The 24,397-nt window shown below is 41.4% G+C and overlaps 1 protein-coding gene across 2 annotated transcripts in view; it reads left to right on the forward strand.

The window, feature by feature from the left end:
- stac (SH3 and cysteine rich domain) overlaps positions 1-24,397 on the forward strand; it is a 302,110-nt gene that overhangs the window by 75,082 nt on the left and 202,631 nt on the right. For both annotated transcript variants that reach the window (XM_073869434.1, XM_073869435.1), the window contains exon 2: positions 1,291-1,639. In XM_073869434.1, coding sequence (XP_073725535.1) covers positions 1,291-1,639 — 349 coding nt within the window. The remainder of the gene's footprint in view (positions 1-1,290; positions 1,640-24,397) is intronic.

Consider the following 24,397-nt stretch of genomic DNA (forward strand, 5'->3'; position numbering starts at 1 on the left):
CACGCTCTGGATTAAATTCAAAAATGAACACAGGCAGTGGAAGCCGCTGTAGCGCTGTCACGCCAACTACCACGCACGGGTTCCTACTAACAAACACGCAAGTTGCTTCTGACTCAGCAGTGAACAGCTGATGGCTCCGAAGCGAAAAGCTACTGAATCCAGTCTGTTGCTGGCATTTATACCCACCTGGCGGGGTGGAGCCAGTTTTATGCAAATACTGCATGCCAACATTCATTGGCTCTTTTACATACAAGCAAAGCTGATTGGTCTCTCGATGCGAGTTCCCAATTCATCGGTCACGACGTGACGTCGTAGTGACCGACTGAAAGGGAACTATATAACAAGAAGCTAACAAATATCTTGCTTAAATAACATGTGAGCCCATGGACAAAAACAAACATGGTGTTAAAACTTTAAATACTTAAATTAGTCTGTGTTTTGAATTGCCAAAACAATCAAAAATACATACAAATTAACTTTCATGAGTATTTTACATTAAAGTCTGTAAAAGACAGTACAGGTGTTGTAAAAAAAAATAACACTGTGGTGGCGCATTAAAAACAATCAAACATACAAATAGCATTTTTTTCCAATTTGAATTGTTACTGCAGATCAAATATTCAACCATTTGTGCACATCCCTAATATGCAGCCTGCATATGTGATCTCCAGAGGATGCAGCCTTCCATTTGAGAAATGGCCCTAAGGTGCCCAAGAGAGTTCCAGAACTTTTTTTAAGCGTAAAGGACAGGTCAAGCGCATCATCCCCAAAATAACCATCTGCACACTAAAGCCTTTTTACTGTGACAGTTTTGCGCAATAAACAGTATACTAGATGTAGCAGAAAGCACTGTACACATTTAATATTGTCTTAAATGATTGTGTGTGTGTGTGTGCAATTTTAAACTGTTCAAGAAAAATACAATAGTATCAGATCGACCGGTATCAGGATCGGCAGATACTCAGAGTTCTGGTATCGAAATTGGATAGGTAATGGAAAAGTGGTATTGGTGCAACCCTAGATCATTAATGTGAATGCTACTCTTTTGTGGTGTTGATGACAAACATTTAAAATGACAAACCCTGATAATACAGTTTGTAACTATTTTGTGTGATTCAATGAAAGGCAGAAAATGTGAGTTTTTATACAAAGCTGCCATCAATGTCATAAATTTACTTATTAAATAGTGACCTCAAAATATTGCAGAACACTGTGTTCTCAGACTTTTGGACCGCAATGTACGTTAACCTGTTTAAGTGTTTGTTTCACCGTGTTTTATTTTTATTTCAGCTGCAGAGGCTAAAGCGTTCACTATCCTTTAAGACCAAGAGTCTTCGCAGCAAAAGTGCTGATAACTTTTTCCAGCGGCCAATTGAGGATGGGAAGTTTAAATCAGAACTGCTCTCAGACATCAGTAGCAGCACGGGTCATCTGAGCACCATTGGCGTATCCGTCTCCACCCCCCCAGCCATGTCTCTGCCACCACCTCCGCTGCCCTCCGTAATCCCAGGCAACCTGCCTATCACAATCTGTTCCCCGTCCCGGGCCCCACGCCAGACGGACCCCAATGCGCACACCTTTCTGGAGCACATCTTTAAGAAACCCCACTTTTGTGACATCTGCAACCACATGATTGTAGGTAAGAGGACATATTTCAGTACTTCAGCTAAAAGATGTGTTTGTTTAGACAGTAAAGGGTATTTGAATCCCTTACATGATTATACATCTGCCCATCTGTTCTCCGTAATGTTTTGTTACTAATAATGAAAACAACAATGTTACTAATAATGCCAAACAACACAGTATAAATGATTTGTTCTTTGTCTCTCAGAATTTGAACCACCTTTTAGGGAAGTTTTGATAATTGTGTGGACTGTCCCCAAAATTATTTTTATGGTTGGAAGGATCAAGTCAGACCATACCTGTCAACATTGGGATTTGAAAATAAGGAAGATTTCCTGAACCCTAACAACACCCCCCCCCCCTCACTACTACGCAAGGGAATGGATGAGTACACTGTAAAAAATGACTTAACACTTAATTCAAGAATAGTGATATGTACAGATATACTGCCGCCTGCTTTACCGGAGGTGACTTTAGCAAACATCAAATATGGCCAGTGGGATTTTTTGATATAAAGACTACAAATACAGGAGAATCCCGTTGACAGGTATGAGTCAGACTGAAGGGTAGGGTAGTGCATCCAATTTAAAGTTTTATATATACAGAGAGAACAGAAAGGGCCTAAAGACCTTTTTACTGTTTGTACACAATGATGACTTGGCAACGTAAGCGCGTGCAGTTTGGCAACGGAAGTATAGCAAGAATCAGCAGTGAAGCAACACAGACAGAGAAAGTTATTTTAAAAAGTTGACTTATCAACTTTTTCAACACAGCTACCAGATCTGGTACTATAGTGGAGTGGATAGAAGACATTAGCAGATGGCCAAATATAAAGTGGCCAGATACATATATACGTATATTAGCATATTACATAAGTGCAACCAAACGCTACAACATGAAATTTTTATGCTGGGAAAATTTCTGAGTTGCTAACACATTAGAACCACTGGGGAACAACACCACTTCTGTTGCCAAAATGCACGTGCTGTTAAAGTCACGTGGGCTGTTAAAGTCAACTCAACTCAACTCAACTTTTATTTATAAAGCACTTTCAAAACCATTAAAATGGACCAAAGTGCTGTCCATAAGTGTAAAACAGCTTTAAAATTACACATAAATTCCAATAATTCTAAAAACAAACAACAAAACAAACATCATCACATGACACCACAAATCAAACACATAATCACTCACAGTTCCCAGACCCTATCAGATACCGAACGCTTTATAAAATAGGTAAGTCTTCAATCCTTTTTTAAAAGTCTCCATACTTGGCAGGGATTTCAGTGGTAGCGGCAACTCATTCCAAAGTGCAGGGGCTGCAACAGAGAAGGCTCGATCTCCACTACGCCTCAGTCGAGATCGAGGGACGGTTAGCAGCATATTCTGAGAAGAGCGTAATTGGCGTTGAGACCGATATGGGATTAGCATATTGTTTATGTATGTAGGAGCTTGATTGTGTAATGCTTTAAAAACAAACGTTAACACCTTGTATTGGATTCTGAATTTAACCGGTAGCCAGTGAAGGTTTATCAATACAGGTGTTATGTGATCACGTTTTCTTGTATTTGTTAAAAATAAATCTCGCTGCAGCATTTTGAACATACTGAAGACGAGTAACCAGTGATTCACTTATGCCTAAATAAAGAGCATTACAATAATCTAACCGGGTTGATAAAAAGGGTCTATTAGAAGAGATGGTTTTATTTATATTTGTACAAGTTTCCTATTGGGTTTGTTAACCTTGTATATTATGCATAAAATTATATTTTGAATTTCCCTACTGAAAAATCCTGCTAAAACCAGCATAAGCTGGTAGCTGGTTTTAGCTGGTTTTAGCTGGTTTAAGGTGGTTTATGCTGGTCCTCCCAGTCTGACAAAGCTGGTCATGCTGGTGGGCCAGCTGGTATTCCAGCATGACCAGCTAAGTCCAGCTAGACCAGCTTAAAATGTGACCAAAACACACCTAGACCAGCTTGCTACACCAGCAAAACCAGCTAAAACCAAGCTGGGGACCAGCTGGGGCCAGCTCACCAGCTTGTGCTGGTCTTGGCTGGATTTTTCAGTAGGGTTATTATTGTTGCTTTTACCAAAGTATTAGCATATGCCTATATAGTCTTGTATGGCTTAATAGATTTACACTGAGATTGGCTATTTAAATGTGAGATAAAAACAGAGTAACTATTAGAGGTTTTATAAGTTAAAAAAATACTAGGAGCCGCCATTTTGTTTTTGCCTTGAACTATATGAAGTCAAATGGTTACAGTCTAAACCTATTCTCTTAAGGCTACAGCAAGGTAATCATATTTTCTGTCAGATGTGAATATATCAATAAAATAAGCTGTCAAACAGAAAATAAACAATAATGCCACACAGCAGGTAGCAGTATGCGCTTATTTTATTTGCCTTACACAGGCCGGTGCCATGGGGGCAAAGGGGCTTAAATGTAGTTCTAAACGTAGGTTCAGGAGGAGCCTAAACATTCAGGCCTGTCAATCATCATTATGGGTGTATATAAGGCAGCCTTCAGGCCTTCGGGTCCAGCTGCAATTTTTCCAGTATTGGCCCCACCCATTCCCGGAATCAGGCCTCCACACGACGAGCTCCAGCGCTCCCATTAACCTGGGAAATATTTTTAAATACCACTGCAGCAGCAGTAATTTTAGTCCCCACTACTATCAAAGTAGTGATCTCAGGGGCTGTGTAAATGATTTTTTTATACAGTTTGGATGTTCTTTTACACGACAATGGTGTGTTTGGGTTATAAAAACCGCAAACGCTGTTTGATATCAACGTCATGCGCACCTGTTAGTTCAGACTAGACATGCGCGATCGACCAAAACAACAATGATGGCCTACAGGACTGCACTGCTCACGATTCCGCATTTATTAACCCCTTTTCCACCAAAGTTACAAATAGCAGAACTTTAAAATGCAATTGTAGTGAACCTTACTTCATTGGCAATTTAATCAACTGCTCTTTTTTCTCCATATCCATCGTGTATTCACAGCTTTATAGTAGAATGTGCTTGCATACATACGGTCTCCTTATGCGTGTAAATGTTGATCTTTTGGCCGCTTTGTTGTGATCTCTACCACAGTAGCGATCTCAGTTCACTTTTCTTCAATTACATCACTTTTCTCTTTGTTTCAGACGCGATATTGTCGCCACACGCACGACAACCTCAGAAAACCCGCCCACTTTAATCAACAGGCTCACCTAATCATTATACAATGTTTTATTCATTAATGTATTGCCTCGTCATTGCTTTCATTATAATTTCAAATATGATTATAACATTTAAAGAAACATGGTTTGGTTGATGCTCAGTAAATTTGACTGTCATCTGTGTTATGCTTTCAACCCTTTGCCGCAAGCTTGATTTGACCAGTGAGTATGGAATGATTTATCCAACATTGAAATGACCGTGTCTGAGATTTTATGACATTCCTAGAATGCATTAAACTTTCGTTTACAAAGACGTGAAACTCACAGAGTGGCCAGGGGTGTTCACTGATATACTCACACAAAAATCTCTGCAAAAGAAGATTCCAACAGGTTTTATCGTAGTTTTTGTCCAACTCCATTGTATTAGATGTGCTGTGAGGAATGGTATTACTCCGCCACCAGGAACATTGTTTGTATTTTTGCAGTTGGCAAAGGTGTATTATTGCCACCAACTGGGCTGGAGTGTCGATTATTCAAGCTCTCAACGGAAGAATGTACGGGTGTGAGGCGTTTGGAAAAATAGGTCCACAAGTTTACAACGAATGGTAAAACACCTGTTGGAAAGCATCTTTTGGAACGACTTTTGTGTGAGCATATCAGTGAACACCCCTGACCACTCAGTGAGTTTCAAGTCTTTGTAAACAAAAGTTTAATGCATTTTAGGAAGGATTGTTCCAGTGCACCTATGCAGCCATTGTAGGGGTAGTGGGTGATACAACAGAAACCGAAAATTCTCTGGCCAGCATCATATGTCCAAATTTCAGTCAAAACCGTTCTATTTCATCATAAACAATCTGAAAACAGGGCTTTAAGTGTAAAATACCGAACATTGTTTAAAAAACTGACGTCATCCTGCCCACGAATAAGTGTGCGTCGAGAGGTTAACTCCTGCAGAAGTCATAAGCCAAAATTTCGCACAGCTTTTTCTGTACATTTTTGCTCACTGACGCAGCAGTGATTTCATCGCGCTCTCAGTACTGCAGTAGAAACATGCTTTTTCATTAATCTCTGCTGGAGTCATAAGCCAAAATTTTGCATAGCATTATTCTGCACAGTTTGCTCACTGCCGAAGCAGGAGCCCCATGCAATGTAATTAACACCGCAGAATAATAGCCCAATTACAGAGGAAGAAGGAAAGGTTTCATGATATTCTACCTATTTTTGGGATGGAGAGAGGATATTAATCTTAAACTTAGACACTTAATACTCGCAGACATCTGCCCAGCTTGCCGTCCTTCAAACATTCTTTGATGGGAAGAACCTCAGGTTCGCTCTCTCTGAAGGTTCAGAGCTCTGGTGCAGAGCTCCCTTTGAGGACAGCAAGCCAAGTTCTTTACCATTAATCATTAAAACCTGAATGCGCAAGTGAACTACTGAAATTTAGTTCTAAACTTAGGTTCGGGAGGAGCCTAAACATTCAGGCCGGTCAATCATCATTATGGGCGTATATAAGGCAAGACCTGAATGCGCAGGCGAACTAGTGAAGCCTCAGAAAAAAATTGTGCCCCCTAGTTTTCTTAACAAACAAATTCATTTGGAGAGCTAAATTCAGTGATACACTTTGATATAACAATTTTGTTAATAACGTGTATAATTGAATTTATCCAATGACTGCAATTACCTAATCTCAGGCGAATGGCTTCAGCGAGCAAAAAACCCTGCTAGCCTACATAAAGGCGGAGTGCAATTCAGTGACCTAGATGGCGTTTTCTTTGTTTCAGCCTGCAAAGTTTTAAATATTTGTTTTTTAAACGCAACTTACATGAGCTAGTAATGTCACTTTCGCTATCATCATCAAAGTGAACTGCAAAGATACAGTGGCAAGAAAAAGTATGTGAACCCCTAGGAATAAACTGGTTTTCTAGTGTGAATGTACAACCTCCATCCAAGTTGAAAAGAGCGGAACCCCTTTTAAAGTTAAAAGTTCTTTTAATCCACCTTATTAAAAGAGAAACTTATCAGTTGTAACTTACTGTAGATTGGTTGAACATAATTTTGAGGTGATATTTAGTGATTAAAAAAAACACAAAGACAACATGACAACTATTCTAAGGAGGAAAGAGATAGGACTTTTATAGTAAAACCAGTGGATAAAGGAGGAGTGGTTGTGATTCAGATTGTTAATGATTATGTAAGAGAATGTGAAAGATGTAGTGATTTTGACACAGGCACCAATTAATGCACTGATTTTCACATGAGGCAACAATTGGGTAGCATGCCTTACACAGGACACTAGAGGTGATTTTCATCTCTAGTGTGTGTGCGTGTGTCAGATAACCCCTCCTTCATTTAACTCTGGGCACCAGCTAAAGTCTTTCACTTTAACAATATAAAAATGATCTAAATAGATAATTCAACAAATAAGAATATATGTAAATTGGAGGGAGTTTGTCATCTAATTTATGTGAAGGAGTTTGTGAGATTCTGGCTAGCTTGTAGAACCCTTTAACTGTATTATCAACACAACGAAGACACAGTGGTATTAAAATGGAATTTATTAACAAAAGATAAACGATAATAACTAAAAACACTACTAAATGATGCTAAAATACTAAACAATAGAACAAGATGGAAACTAAAATACAAAAAAATAGAAAATAGAAGTGACGCTAATCAGATGAAAACCTTATTTCTCATAACACAAATATTTAAAGAATAATCGGCTAAACATTAAAGGGGACATTCCATGAAAATCAGACTTTTTCCATGTTTAAGTGCTATAATCGGGTCCCCAGTGCTTCTACCAACCCAGAAAACATGAAAAATAGCAACCCTGTAACTTTGTTTTGGTAAGGCTCTCTCTGCAAGCATGTGAATAAATAGGTCATGCAGATTTCGCTCCCCGCATGACGTAGCTAAGGGATCTTATTATAATGATACCGCCCCTTCAACTGCGCTATCCAACCATGAACGGCCTCACGAGTGCGATAGACAGAGAGAAAGAACGACGCGTTTGTATTCCATCAAACACAAACAGGAGCCTACAATCTTATAACTTGTAGTTTTAATAATCTTTCTAAATATTGAATTAACGTTCTAAAGGATTAACGTTACCTTAGTGCAAGAGAGAGAGAGAGCGAGTGAGCGAACGAACGAGAGAGAGAGCAACGCGACGGTTCGCTTTCAAGTAAGTTATGTTGTTTAATATGTTTCTCTGAAGTTTATATGAATGAACATGAGGATTAATGCACTGCACGAGACAGAGTGAGTGAACAACGCGTATTCACTATCATACACAATAAGTAAATATGTTGTTTAATGTTTCTCTGAAGTTTCAAATGAATGAGGAGTTACAAAATAGATGAGAGACTGACAGAAACGCGAATGTGTTCAATATGTGTACACAATAAACTTAAACATGTCATTTGATCTGTTTCTCTAAAGTTTAAGCATAAACATGTATTTAGTATGCATAAAACAGATAATTGACTTTTTAAACATGTTCAAATATATAATGCTTAACATCGCTCACTAACTTTTTTCGTGAGAGAATCTCCCTCGATGCTCTGTCTACAGCGCCAGCGCTTGAGACTCTGCCCACCTGAGCAGCTCGTTTGGATTTAAAGGGATACACACAAAAACGGTGCATTTTTGCTCAGCCCCATAAAGTGCCTATTTTAACATGCCACAATAAATTACCTATATGGTATTTTGAGCTAAAACTTCACATATGTACTCAAGGGACATCAAAGATTTATTTAATATCTTAAAAACGTCTTCTGGAATGTCCCCTTTAAAGAAATCAGTTATGCAATATTGGAAAGCATCTATGGTTAATAGTTACTGATAGAATAGACCAATGCCAAGGTTTCAGGAAAAGGTTTGGTTAAGTGAGATTTACGTTTTCTGCAATGAAATAAGCAGTCCATTTTCCATGCTGCAATGGGGAAAGAGTCAGGTTTAGGTTCACAGCTTTAAACACAAAGTGCTGTGAAAATGCTGTTCTCTGTGTGCACAGAGAAGATCCTAGCCATCTGGAACATGCAGATGCGGTCCTGGAGCCGTTGCAGAAGGTCCTTTACAATCTGGAACATGCAGACTTGTTGCAGACAAGAGTTATTGCCTATTTGGATGTGTAGCTCGGAACATGGTGTGATCCACTTAGTCTCTTGGACGCACAGGCCAGAAACTCTGAACTTGTGGTCGATCTGGTTCAGTCCCTCTTGTCAAACTCTGAATGAGGAGATGTAAAATGTCAAGGAGAGATTCAGATACTTGGTTGGTTTTTCAGTGATCTGTTATTGTCTCTCTCAGTGGGAGACTCTAAACTTGAGTGCTCTGATAATGTCTCTCTTTTTAGGGGAGACTCTGAAGCTTGGGGTTTTTCGTTTGTCCTGTTACAATCTCTAGCATGCAGCCCGAAATTTAGAACTTGGGTGCTCTGTTTCAGTCTCTTGGCACATGGCCGAAGACTCAGAAGCTGGGGTTTGCCCTGTTACAATCTCTAGCACGCAGGTGAAGACTCAAAACAAGGAATGTCTGGAAAAAAGTACTTTTATCACTTTTAGAAAAGGAAGAGTTTGCATATTGGCGCTTTCCTGTTGCAGGACTGTGATTAGCTGTTGATGTCAGAAGGAGCCCACAGAATGTGGCCCACTTTTCTTTACTGTGAGGAATTCATTTGCATAGGATAAAGTTCAGAGTAAAGAGTTTAACTTTGTCTTTAGATTTTCACCTATGCATTTTCCAATTAACCAAACCATTTCCAAAATATCACTGGCATTGTCCTGAATGTAAAAAGTATAAACATCACAGCAAGCTGTTACCATATCATGCATGCATTCATTCATATGTTAATAACTGTAATTATTAGAACAATTTCATAACACAGAGATGTAATTCAGAATGCTATTTTCTTTAAAGGTGCAGTGTGTAATTTTTAGAAGGATCTCTTGAAGGAAATGCAAAATGATATACAAAACTATATTATTAGGGGTGTATAAAGACCTTTCATAATGAACCGGTACGTGTTTATTACCTTAGAACGAAACCTTTTTATCTACATACACCGAGGGTCCCCTTACATGGAAGTCACCATTTTGTGGTGCCATTTTTCTACAGAAGCCCTTAACGGACACATTTTTTACTAAGTTGTCTCCGACGATGACATGTTTTCTGGTGGCGGCTACCGTAGCTTCTCTATGTGTTTCAAAAGCGAGGGGTGAGCAGTGGACTAAGCCATTGGTTGCAATTCGTGACCTCACCACTAGATGCCGCTAAAATTGACACACTGCACCTTTAAACAAGAATGAAGTCAATAGGTGATGGTTTTATGTCCATTTTGTTGGTGAAAGAAGGTAAAGATTTGTTCTTTAGTAAGCCAATACTTTGCAAAGCCATGCTGTTTCCTTAAGGAATTTTTACGATCATCCCGGCTTTCAGTGAGGGTGAAGTGGTTTGAAGAGTGGAAAGGAGAAATGGGGTTGACCAATCAAAGTATCCTTTTCCTCTCAACTTTGACACTTATTTCAGCCATAAAAGATGTCGGTCAGTTGTCTTATCTAGTCGAACTGGACACCCGTTTGTGTTAACCCACCAAAAATCCAGCCCCGCCAGTTCAGTATTTAACAAGAGGCAGGTGCGATATCAAAACACTAAACACAAGAGAAGCTCTCTTGTTGATTGATGACCCAGTGCTTTGCAGCGGAAGCTCGCGGATCTTCACCTCTCTTTTTTCTCAGTTTTGAACTTGAGTCTGAGTGTTTGCGTTGCCTCTCCTCTGCGTGCTTCATCAACTCAGCACAGCTAAAGAGCAGCACGGGTGGAATTTGTGTCATTTTAAAGACAGCCATTCTCTCTTGTTACGGCGGAGTGCGTCTTTTTAAAGATGTAATTTCGTCCGTGCCATTTTGGATGCGGCAAATGCATGGGTCTTAAGGATGGTCACAATCTCCGTCTCTCGTGTTGGGCCTTCAGCACGTTAAGGCGGTGTTTGTGGGGATATGCGGGGGCGGGTTACGTTCCTCTGGGAACACCCCCCTCCCCCTCATTGCAGAGCTCTGTTAAAGGTGCCATGGCAAAATTTTGGAAAGATGTTCTCTGCATCACAGTACTGAATCGGCCAACAGGTACGTCCTCCGACTCTCAGCACTGATTTGCAACAAGCAGCGGTTCCGATGGAGACGGTTGGCTCGTGTTCTATAATGCCTCTGGTATCTGTTGGTCCCCCCATGCCTGTTGCTGCATTGGAGGTGGGGCGTCTTTCTCTGATCTGCTCCCGCCTTCGGGCCGGGTAGCACACCCCAAGTTCGACCATAAGATGACGGCCATGTTCCCTCGGGCGGTGGCGGCGGTAGTGTGGAGTGGACTCAATCTCCTCCACCCAAACTGTTTTGCAGGGGCGCTGTAAGGGGGGGAAGTCAGGACGATTCTAAGGGCCCATAAACTTTTGAGGGCCCCAGCCAAGGACTGTGCCGCACACACAACCCCCATAAGCTGAGCCCTCTTAGCTCCGCCCCGTCTTTACTCTGCGTTTTAGCTCCGTCTTCAATCCACGGTCTCACAGTGCGCGTGAACTTCAGAAGAAAACAAGGTGTGTGTATTTACTGCTATTTGCTATAATATCTGCTAGGGGTGTGCAAAAAAATTCAAGCATTACAGATTCAGAATCGATTCATAGAATTCCAAAAATCAATTCATATATTTTTTTTGTAACGCCGTGTTACTATTGTCCTGAAATGAGTTTATCTCAGTATTCCCATAGATGGTGCGTCAAAGTCACACTGACGCCTGCACACTCTTGTCACAGTCTTTCCCACACATTGCTGCTGCAGCGCTGCCCAGGAATATTAACAAGTGCCCAAGTATATCTGGCATCAAATTTTGTCTTTTTTGTTTTTCCGTGATGATGACACTTTTTAATAATGACATTTTGTGTGGGACAAGATGAGTTCGGTGTGCGTTCACGTGCTCTCTGTTTCTCAATGAATTAGGATGCGACGCGTACAAGCTCATGTCACATTGTATCCTTCATGTTTCTGAACTATAGCAAAGTTTTACCATTAGAGGACTTCACGGAGCACCCGCGGCCTGTATTGTTCCGGGTTTGTATTTGAAATGGTCAGTCGGGTCCGGGTCAGTCATAGCTAAATTACTTCGGGTCCCAAGTTTGATTAATTTTGTGTGTAAAACCCGAGTCCATCAGAGAATGGCCGACGGTTTCTATGGGGATAACAACTGGCTCTTGTTTTTTTTTATTATTATTAATAAACCATATATTTTCTAAAATCTAAAAAGTTTGCACAGAGATAGTAGCAAAAAGACAATGCTTATGTTAAGCCTATTTCACTGAACGAGCAAAGCTCAAGCTGACTCAAGATTTACAAAACGCAAAGCTGTAATGTAAAGTCCCCTGTCACTGGGACAGCAAGTAGACTTCTGGGACAGCAAGTAGATCTGAAATAATGAGTGGATTTAGCTTTTTTTTAATCGGCAAGAGAGAAATAGAAAGAGAGGCACTTTTCCTGCTTCTGCTCTAATGGAAATAATAACCATTATAACACCAGTCACATTTATAATAGACCTGCACTGTCTATCATTAATATACTATATTATTGTATTTAATAGAGTTTGATAAAAGGGGTCATCTAATTGCTTCATATCAGTTTTTATTTTTGCATAAAAACATAAAGTAATATCAAACTACATTTAATTTGTTGTGTTTCTTTTCTTTAAAATTGTATATGTACTACAATCAGTCACATAGGAAAAAGTAAACTACATTTACATACTGTGAATCGTTTTTTAAAACCGAGAATCGTTTTTGAATCGAAAATCGTTTTTTGAATCGAATCTTGAGCCTAAAAATCGGAATTGAATCGAATCGTGAAATTTTCTGAATCGTGCACCTCTAATATCTGCATATGTCCTCTTCCTTACTATAAATGCAGTTTACACAATGTCACGCTGGAGCAATACAATGCAGTTTTCTTTCCACTGTAAGGTCTTCGCTCTAATCACCCCAGTTTAAAAAACACAAGGGGATTGTGTTTTGTGTTATGATTCTAACACGAAACCAGCCCTTATAAGCTGTTTTAATTAATGTAGCCCGTATAAGCTAATTAACATGAACTAGAAATGCGATCGGTTACACACTCCAATGTTTTGTAACGCAATATGCCAAGGAAGTATTTTTATGCAGTCGTGAATCGAGTTGATTGTGATAAAACTGAAATGCAACTAAAGTACTATTCGGACGGGATTAGTTTTACATAGGGAGGTGGGGTAAAGCAATTTTTATCAGATTCTCAATGATTTTGTCCAGTCCGAATGCTCCATGTCAGTAATCATTACGGACAATGTCAGTAAAGATTACGGCGACTTTTACCTTCTGTAAAAGGGTCCGGAGAAAGTCTTTATAAATAAATTGAATACTTATCCAGTGCGAATAGACCAGCTGTAAATATACACGTAAATTGAGTCATTTCCTTTTAATTTGCGTGTTTCTTTTAAAAATAAAAGCGCTTAAAGAAGCATTTACTTGCGTTCTAGACGGAAAAACAAGTCAGTGGCAAGTCAGTTTCTGAATAACACGACACAAACTTAAAAAAAAAGTAAAATTTACTTCTCAAATGCGCGGAACTGTTTCTGTAACTGACGTTCTCCCCAAACTGAAATTAATCACAGTGTTTCCCGTTTTCCTTGTCTGTTTCATGTTGTTTGCACATCTGATATCAGGAAACAAGGTAACGTGCACGTGAAGACGAGAGGTGATGCGCTGCGCAAACGAGTTACCCCTCCCACTTCTGAATGTTTTACAGAGATTTCTAATCCCCTTCAAATTGATCATTAATATTACCGATGTCCTGTGGTAAAATTACATTACGCCATCTACCCCTGTAAAACTAATCCCATCCGAATGGGGCTTCAGGCTAAACTAGTCCAGTTATGTATATTAAAGCTTCTCACCTTGCAACAGGTTTAAGAAATCAATGGAAATCTACGTCGTAATCTGCTATAGTTGTCATTCATTTAATTTTAGTTTATTAAAAACAGTCTAAAGAATCATTTAATAACAGTATAGCTGTTTTCTTAATTTCACGGTTTCAATGATCTGTCGTTATTTTTGCTTTACTGAAGCTGCTGGTGTGTGAAACTTGTTCTTTACCTTATAAATAATGCTAATAATTATAATACAAGCTTTGTTCAAGTATTTTTGGTCTTACTTGAGGCATAACGTAACTGTATAGAAAAGATGCATTGTTGTTGTTCGCCATTTTAAATGTTACAATGTCATTGGTGTGTGTAACAGCTCAAGTATACAGTATGTCACTGAGACTGCCTGTGAAAATCAGACTAAAGTCTCAAATCTTATTGTGAGATAAAAAGCATCACAGTTTAATTTCAAGCATTAATTTCACTATGATTTCAATCGCTGACATGACATTACTCAAACAATATTAAAGATATCAAGTTTATATTTTGACAAAATGTTCTTTACATTATGTAGGACGATTTTATGTGGAAAACAGTAAATTACAAAGAAGTACTTCACCTGGGTTTTCACAGGCATGGTCACATTTATCTTTAATCTTAAAGGAATGTTGCATTTTCTCTGAATATTTGATTAATGTACTGTATTGTTCAATTAAATTTACATTGCACAATAAATTATCTTAGCTGCAGACATTTTAGGTATCTATAAATACTGATAATTGTGGTCAAAACAATAGCAAAAGAAATAGTTCTGTATTATTAAATTACAAAGATTTTGAATAGCTACAGTAGGTTGGATTGTATGTTTGGTGCGAAATGGGTATGGTGGGGGCCCAACCCCCTATTCTTTCATAGGGCCCAAAATTGCTAGCTGCGTCCCTGCGGTCCTGCCTTACGATTGGTACTCAGAGCTGCTTGTGCATCTTAACACTCGCCTCCAGTAACTGTCTTCCCCGAGGTGCATGATTAGCCGGCTGGGTCATGGAGAACCCCGTTCTCTTCTCAGACTCCTTCAGTCCTCACCCCTCACCTCTCTCGATTCATGAGCCGCTAAAGGTATGGTGACTCTGGAGGGGTTGGTTGAGATGCAGCTGCGTCCAGCCACCCTGGCCTCTGGGACAGATAAGCCAGTCCTTTCCTCGCAGACATGAATGAGGTCAATAAGAATCGTCTCCTGAATGTGCAGACTGGCCTTTTCGGTGACGTGGTAGAGTGCTTCACAGCAGTTCTCGATCGCCAAGCAGACTGAGGCCATCATGCCGTGTCAGAAACCAGCTGCCCTTTCCGGTCCATCTACGCCGCCACCTCAGCCTGCTCCTCGCCAAGGGAGTCCTGTTACGGGTACTATCGTTCCTCCAGGCAGTGCTGAGGTACCCGCCGTAGCAAGCCTGCCCTGCCTGCTCAGCCCAAAACCCGTAAAGGTAAAGAAATGTCCAAGCAGTCCTGAGATGGGCGACCTGGAGATGCAGGGGATCACTCTCAAAAGGTTAGTTTGTTTCTGTTCTGCCAGCTTTTCAGCCAACACCCACAACTATCAAGAGTGCATTCCCCCTTTTCTCCAGGTCTCCAGAGGAACGTGAGAGCCGTGAGCGGGCCCATACCCGCTCACCCTCCTCTTCTTCCATCGCCAGCGGGGGCTGCCGGAATTCTGGACACTTTGTTTCAGAAGCCAGATGACCATGCCACCCTTCAGCGGACTCAGGTCAGTGTTACACCACACACTGTCGATGCTCGTGCTGCTATGGGGCACACACTGACAGCCACCTCCATTCCACTTGGCTGCCCCACCGTGGGTACATCGGTAGTGCTGTTAATTCCCCTCATTCGTTCCGTGGGTGCCTGGCAACAGCTTCCCAGCCCAGCCCATCCCATTGGTTATTACGCACAGTCCGCCTTGGTTAGAGCCGATCCCTCTAACCGAGATGATGTCAAGGTTTTACAGCCGGTACTTCAAAGTACCCAAGAAGAGCGGTGGGTTACGTCCGATCTTGGATTTGCGTGTACTGAACCGTGCACTTCTTAAAATGCGGTTCAGGATGATAACGCTGAAGAGTATTTTTCAATGTATTCGCCCCCAAAATTAGTTTGCAGCCATAGACCTGAAAGACACGTACTTTCATTTGTCCATTCTCCCTCGCCACAGGTCGTTTCTCTGCTTTGCATTCGAGGGGAGGGCATATCAGTACAAGTTTTACCATTCGGGCTGTCTCTCTCTCCCAGTGTGTTCACAAAAGTAGTGGAGGAGGTGTTAAAACCCCTGAGAGAGAGGCGTGTTCACATTCTGGCTTATCTCAACAATTGGCTTATAATAGCTCACTCTTGGCAGATGCTGTGTGAACACAGAGACTTAACGCTTCAGCATCTCGCTCGTTTGGGTCTTCGGGTCAACCGGGAGAAGAGCAAACTTTGCCCTGTGCAGAGGATCTCTTTTCTCAGTATGGAACTGGATTTGGTCGAACTAACAGCCCGCCTAACCGAAGCACATGTACAGTCAATTCTAATGTGTTTCAATACTCTCTAAGGCAAGTCAGCGGTCTCCCTGAAACATTTTCAGAGGCTCCGGGGGCATATGGCAGCAGCTGCAGCTGTGACACCGCTTGGGCTGCTCCATATGAGACCGCTTCAGCATTGGCTTCATGACCGACCACTCCATCTAACCACTACACCTGCATGCTGTCTCACTTTCACTCCGTGGACAGACCCAGTGTTTCTTCGGGCTGGTGTGCCCTTGAGATATGTTTCCAGACATGCTGTAGTACACACAGATGGCTCCAACAAGAGATGGGGGCTCACATGCGGCAGGCTAGCAGTCTCAGGGGTGTGGACAGCACCCCAACTGCTCTGGTAGAGCTCAACACAGTGGCAGACGTGCTCTCACGAGCAGCGCATCCCGGCAAATGGCGACTCCACCCCCAGACGGTTCAGCTCATTTGGAAACGTTTCGGCAGACACAACCCATTGTCGCTTGTTTTATTCACTAACCGACGTCTCACTCGGCATGGATGTGCTGGCACACAGCTGGCCGTGGGGTCTGCGCAAATATGCGTTTCCCAGAGTGAGCCTTCTCGCACAGACTCTGTGCAAAGTCAGGGAGGATGGAGAGAATATTTCACTGGTTGCTCCTTATTTTCCTACCAGGAACTGGTTTCCCGAACTCCTCGTGACAGCCCCTCCCTGGTGGATTCCCCTGAGGAACGACCTTCTTTCTCAAGGAGGGGGCACTTTATGGCACCCGCGCCCGACCTGTGGAATCTCCAGGTTTGGTCCTTAACGCGCTGAGGTTTTAAGTGATTTACAGCAGGCAGCATCTAACACTATTGCTGCAGCGAGAGCACTATAATGGAACCTGTTCATTGACTGGTGTTCCTCCAAATGAGAGAACCCCCGAGAATGCCCCCTTAGTGTTGTGCTTTCGTACCTTCAGCTTCGGTTGGACGGTAGGTTGTCACCCTCCACCATTAATTGCTGTTATATCCGCTCATCAAACCTCAAAAAATGGTAGATCAGTGGATCAACACGACCTGGTTATTAGGTTTTTAAGAGGTGCCCGAAGGCTGAATCCTTCGCGCCCTCCCTCAATTCCTCCTTTTGACCTGTGCATGGTGCTGAATGCCCTGAAGGCTGCCCCTTTTGAGCCTCTGCAGTCTGTGACGTTGAAGTTTCTCACAATGAAAACTGTGACCCTGCTCGCTTTGGCTTCTGTTAAGAAGGGTAGGGGACCTCCATGCATTTTCGGTCGATTATTCGTGCCTTCAGTTTGGACCTGCTGTCTTTAGTGTAACATTGAGTCCCAGGGCCTCGACAGAACTCAGAGTCTCAGTGCCTCAGACCAGCTCTTTGTCTGTTATGGTGGTCAGCAGAGAGGGAAAGCTGTCACCAAGCAGAGGATGTCTCATTGGATTGTAAACAGTATTGCCCTTGCTTATAAACTGATCAAGCCATGGTATTATCATGGTATCTGATCATTATAATGAAGAAAGTTCTACTACTTCAGAATGAATTATGCTTAACTATTTAAAAGGTTGGTGCCAGATGTCTGTACTATATAAAGAGTGTGTGGCCAAGTCTAAAGAAACAAGACATTGGGACAGACATGAAGATCGGATCTGTAGGTCAATACAACTGTGGAAGAGTGGCAAATGGCATCATCTGAGACTGCTTCAAGTAATTAGTTAACCAGACAATACATTATTCCAATCATAGTACATACATTTAATTCAAATATCACTAAAGTGTGCTATAAGTGTAAAAAAAGAGAAGGGTATTTCATTCGGTTGTGTGGAAATATATGAGTAAGATGCTTTTGGGCAAAAAAGTATCCAAAGTATACCACTGTAAAAAAAAATTCACCCAACTTACATTTTTAAGTTGTATTATTGCTTTGACTCAGTTAAGTTATATTAATTTAAAATTTAAAGTAATTGCAAGTTGAAGGGGTAGATTCCCGGACAGAGATTAGCTTAAGCCAGGACTAGACCTTAGTTTAGTTAGGAAATATAACTAGTTTTAACAAACATGCTGTACTAAAATCATTACTTGTGTGCATTTTGAGGCAAAACAATGGGCACTGGTATATTTCAAGATATGTCAGTGCAAGTTGTTTTCAGTTTGGACAGCTTTTACATTTATTTTAGTCTAGGACTAGTCTAATCCCTGTCCCTGTTGTTCACTCAACTTAAATAATTGACCCAACTCTTTATTTCAAGTTACCAGGACTTACAAAGTTGAGTAGTGTTGTGGAATTTTTTACCCTGTTGAACACATGAATAATTATAGTCAGAACCCAATACAGTTTGAAATAATTTTTATATCTTCCAAGAGGCACTTCTGTCTGCACAATTCAGATTGTGCAGAGAAAAGGCGAACTTCCAACTCTGCACCCAAACTTTTATACTTAGCTGCTAGACATTTTCACATCCTCTCTGTACACTCTGTACCTAAGATTAAGTCTAAACAATAAGATAGTAATTTTCCATCATAATGTCACATAGCTAACTAAACTTAAGGTCAAGAAAGAAAAACATTTAGCTTAGTTAACTTATGCAGCTTATACCATTAAAACTTATAATAAACAGCAATAAATGCTTAAATCATAAAACAGTAGTAATTAGTAAAGATAAAATAAGTAGAGATAAAATTTTCCATCACAGTTGAAAATCATTAACTTACTGTAACGAGAAGGCGGAAACCGGAAAACATTTAACATTTTAATATACAAAATAAACACAACTACAAGCTTACATTTTCAAGTTGTCTTTACTAAAATTCAAGTTTACTCAACTTAAATAATTTACCCAACTCTTTATTTCAAGTTACCAGGACTTACTAGCCTGACTACGTCAGACTTCATACTTCTGCTCAACTTCAGTTTGCTTCTGTACTCAGTCTGAGATAGCAAACCTTCTCCCAGTTTTCTTCCGGCTCCGCAACAGCCGGCCAATCAACGAACAGAGGGCGGGCTGAGAGCTGTGATATAGACGCTAAGTGCTGAATGTAAGATTGTAGTTTAGGTTAGGGAAATCAAAAACGACAACGTGAACTTCTCAGGTAATATCTCAGGTAACATCTGAGGCGACAAATCATATGGCAGATACGTAATAGTATTATTACATAATGAAATGTTGTGTACAACTTTCAGATTATGATGTGATTTTTTCATTTAAAAAATCACTTTAATCCCTTGCTTTTTTCAATTTACATTTTTGTAATGTTCAAATAAAACAAAAAAACATTAGAATTTTTTTATTAGAAATATGTACATCTGCGTGTATATATTCCAGTTATTACATCCACGTCAATGACTTTTATACTTTTTTTTACGTGGCATGATGGGCCAAATTAAAGTTTTTTTTTACCTCTGAGTTTGTCAGTCTGTATCACCCAACATGTTTTGCATTCACATTTTTAAATTATGGACCTGTCTATTGATTTTTTGTTTCTCTTTTAAAAAAATGTATGAACTGTTAGGGTAGAATCATAATAACAATAGAATCAGTGAAGTTCATATCATGAGACATCAGCAAAAACAAGCCACACTCAACAAAACAAGCAGCTTTACATTTCATTGGTACTGAATTTATCAACATCCTAGCTAGCAAAAAATGTGTTACATGATGTTTTTGAAACAAAATACCCAGATCTCATTTGAATTGCTTCTTTTATACCATGTATGCAGCATTGAGAGATGATTGCACAACACTCTGACACAAGGCAGTTGGAGGCAGAGTGTCTGAAATATATATTCTGAAATAACATTTGTTGCATTACTCTTGACTACATTAAACATGAAGAGTCAGAGACATAATTTTCACACATTAAAATGGTAATTGTGTCCATTGAATTTCAGTTATTTTTAATGATACTACGTTTCTTAAATAGACTAATTAAATTATATTAATAATAAACGTGTTTAGCAAACACACTTGTAGATATATGGTATTTTTATCCAGTTTTTATGTATCACAATATGTGCTCTCTTGAAGAGACATGGTTAACCCCCCCCAACTCTGAAAACAGAGAAGGCACCTTTACTTGTGGGTCATTGACATATTAAAAAGCCCTTCACACCTCACAGCCACCACTACCCACAACCAGCTGTGAGGATTCCTGGAAACTTCCACCAGTTCCTATATATAATAAATATTAGGCTTTATTTATTTGCTTGCTAGGGTACTGTATTTGGCTGCTAGGGAAAAAATTGGTGTCCACTAGTGATTACACTCCGAGTCACAAGTCAAACAGTCCAACCACCTTGTCTCTACGATGTTCTGATGCGGAGATATAAGGCTTTGTTTATTCGGTTGCTAGGGTAGTGTATTTGGTTGCTAGGGAAAAAATTGGCGTCCACTAGTGATTACACTCTGAGTCACGAGTCAAACAGTCCAACCCCCGTTTCTCTATGATGTTCTGATGCGGATATATAAGGCTTTGTTTATTCCGTTGCTAGGGTGCTCATATTTGGTTGCTAGGGGGCGTGGCTTGGGAGTGGCCAATGATGTGGCCAGTTATTACAGTCCGAGTCACAAGTAAAACGGTCCAACCCCCGTGTCTCTACGATGTTATGATGCCGAGATATAACTGTTTGAATTTTATGTTGCTAGGGTGCTCAAAAGTGGTTGCTAGGGGCGTGGCTTAATACCTATGTAAGGATCTTGAGAGGGGCCATGATTCTCAAGCTGATACTCAAGTAAGTGTCGTAAGACCCTGCGAACATGCTGAGTGTGTGCCTGCATAGAAGGGGAAAAGATGAGAATGTCATCCAGGTACACAAAGACAAACTTGTTTATCATGTCTCTCAACATGTCATTAACCAGAGCCTGGAAGACGGACGGAGCGTTCGAGAGACCCAACGGTAAAACGGAATATTCAAAGTGTCCGGAAGGGGTATTAAATGCCGTCTTCCACTCATCGCCCTCTCTGATGGCGCACCAAGTGATTAGCTTTACGCAGATCTAGTTTGGTGAAGAAACGCGCTCCCTGCAAAAGCTCAAAGGCAGTAGACATTAAAGGTAAGGGGTATCTGTTTTAACAGTAATGTCATTTAAACCTCTGTAATCAATGCATGGACGTAAGGAGCCGTCCTTCTTTTTAACAAAAAAACCCCCAGCTCCAGCGGGAGAGGTCGAGGGACGAATGAGACGAGCACGCAAACAATCATTAATATAACTGTCCATAGTCCCTTTCAGGACCAGATAGAGAATAAAGTCTACCTTTAGGCGGAGAAGTGCCTGGGAGAAGCTCGATGGCACAGTCATAGGGCCAATGGGGAGACAGGGAGGTGACCCGGACTTTACTGAAAACCAGAGATAGATCAGCATACTCCGCCGGGACCCCGGTCAGATCGACCGTCGAAACCTGAGAAACAGAAAGAACAGAACCAGAAGGAGCAGACCCAAGACACGACACATGACAAGACCATGCTAAAATAACATTACGCTGCCAATCAACGTGAGGATTGTGCTGTGCCAACCATGCATGGCCCAAAATAATGGGAGAAAGAGAATCATGCACTAGGTACAGCACAATCTCCTCACGATGATTACCAGATATGTGCAAAATAACGGGTGCAGTGCAATGGGTAACCTGTGCTGTCTGCTTTCCCTTCAGAGTCCATACAGTTAACGGGACCTTGAGAGGAACGGCAGGAATTCCCCACTTCCGTGCCAAATCGAAATCCAAAAAATTCCCCTCCGCTGATGGTCATAGCACACCTCTCCTCAATAATCCGGTCGATTTGAGCCCTCTTTCATGGGACTACGGCAAACCGTGCGAGACGAGTTACGCGCCGAAAAAGTGTGCAGACATAAGAATAATAATATACTAGATAGGTACATTTCCTGAAGAAAATGTGAAGTGGTGCTTGCCGTGGCAAAATTCTGGGGAGAATATGTGATTATACTCCAAGCCACAAGTAAACAATCCAACCGTCTCTACGATGTTATGATGCGGAGATATAAGGCTTTGTTTACTCTGTTGCTAGAGTACTGTATTTGGTTGCTAGGGAGAAAATTGGCATCCACTAGTGATTACACTCAGAGTCACGAGTCAAACATTCCAACCCCCATGTCTCTACGATGTTCTGATGCGAAGATATAAGGCTTTGTTTATTTGGTTGCTAGGGTACTGTATTTGGTTGCTTGGGAGAAAATTGGCATCCACTAGTGATTACACTCCGAGTCACAAGTCAAACGGTCCAACCCCGTGTCTCTACGATGTTCTGATGCAGAGATATAAGGCTTTTTTTGTCGGTCGCTAGGGTGATCATATCTGGTTGCTAGGGGCGTGGCTTATCACCTCTTGGCATCCACTAGTGATTTCCCTCAGAGTCACGAGTAAAACGGTCCAACCCCCGTGTCTCTACGATGTTCTGATGCAGAGATATTAGGCTTTTTTTGTCGGTCGCTAGGGTGATCATATCTGGTTGCTAGGGGCGTGGCTTAACACCTCTTGGCATCCACTAGTGATTACCCTCAGAGTCACGAGTAAAACGGTCCAACCCCCGTGTCTCTACGATGTTCTGATGCGGAGATATAAGGCTTTGTTTACTCTGTTGCTAGGGTGTTCATATTTGGTTGCTATGGGCGGGGCTTAACACCTCTTGGCATCCACTAGTGATTACCCTCCGAGTCACGAGTAAAACGGTCCAACCCCCATGTCTCTACGATGTTCTGATGCGGAGATATAAGGCTTTGTTTATTCCGTTGCTAGGGTGCTCATATTTGGTTGCTAGGGGCGTGGCTTAATACCACCTGGCCTCCACTAGTGATTACCTTCCGAGTCATGAGTCAAACGGTCCAACCCCAGTGTCTGTACGATGTTCAGATGCGGAGATATAAGGCTTTGTTTATTCAAGGGATGCACCGAATCCAGATTTTTTAGGTTCGGCCGAACCCCGCATCCACCTTTTAAGATTCGGCCGAAACCGAATACCGAATCCTACTATATTTAAAACTTTGAGTGAGAAGCTCCGCTCGTCAATGTCAGTTTTCACACGGCCGTTCAATTACAGTGGAGGAGGGGCGGGACATTACCACAGCAACCAACCGGCTCACAGCTGAAGCATCACAGCTACCAAGCGCTCGGCTGAAAAACAGCTGGCATTTGACGTCCTCAAGGCATTTTCAGCCGTGTTTAAAAGTTTTGGTGTGTCCAGCCCCTAAGGCTCACCAAAAGAAAAAGCTCATTTCCACGTCAGCACCCGATGTGTGTAATCAACGGCGGCTGCGTGACGTCGACCAGCGTAGCGCAAGCCTAGGGTTCGGTTTGGTGGAAAAAAAATCTAGGATTCGGCTGAACCCGAACCCCGTCAAAAAGCCCAGTATTCGGCCGAATCCGAATTCTGGATTCGGTGCATCCCTAGTTTATTCCGTTGCTAGGGTGCTCATATTTGGTTGCTAGGGGCACGGCTTGGGAGTGGCAAATGATGTGGCAAGTGATTACACTCCGAGTCACAAGTAAAACGGTCCAACCCCCATGTCTCTACGATGTTCTGTTGCCGAGATATAACTGTTTGAATTTTATGTTGCTAGGGTGCTCAAAAGTGGTTGCTAGGGGTGTGGCTTAATACCTTTGTAAGGATCCTGAGAGACTGATTGGATGCCTGAGTAAAATGAGCCCACCCACATGTCTCTATGACACCGTGTTGCAAAGACATCCATCTAAACATTTTATAATGGCAGTCTATGGGAGATGTTGCTAGGGTGCCCAAAATTGTTGCTAGGGGCGTGCCTTAATAGCTCTGGGATGATCCTGAGAGACTGATTGGATGCCTGAGTAAAATGAGCCCACCCACTTATCTCTACAACACTGTAAAACAAAGATATCTCATCTGGAACTGTTTTATTCCCTTACATGGGCATGTTTTTTGCCCCATTATAAGTCAATGGGAATATTCGGGTGCCTCTTACACCCCAGGGGTACAACTTACACCCCAATGTCATGTATGTTCTTACATAGCCTACCACCCTCTTCAAATTTAGTAACCCACATTTTTCTATGAAATCCTTGCTCGGACCTATGACCTGTCAAAATTTTCCGCAATGTTAGTCTATAGGATTTTCGCCCCATTGACTTTTCATTAGGGCACTTTTGGGAGCCTCTTACACCCAAGTG

Source organism: Misgurnus anguillicaudatus, chromosome 7 (genome assembly GCF_027580225.2).
Source record: "Misgurnus anguillicaudatus chromosome 7, ASM2758022v2, whole genome shotgun sequence".
Taxonomy (NCBI): domain Eukaryota; kingdom Metazoa; phylum Chordata; class Actinopteri; order Cypriniformes; family Cobitidae; genus Misgurnus; species Misgurnus anguillicaudatus.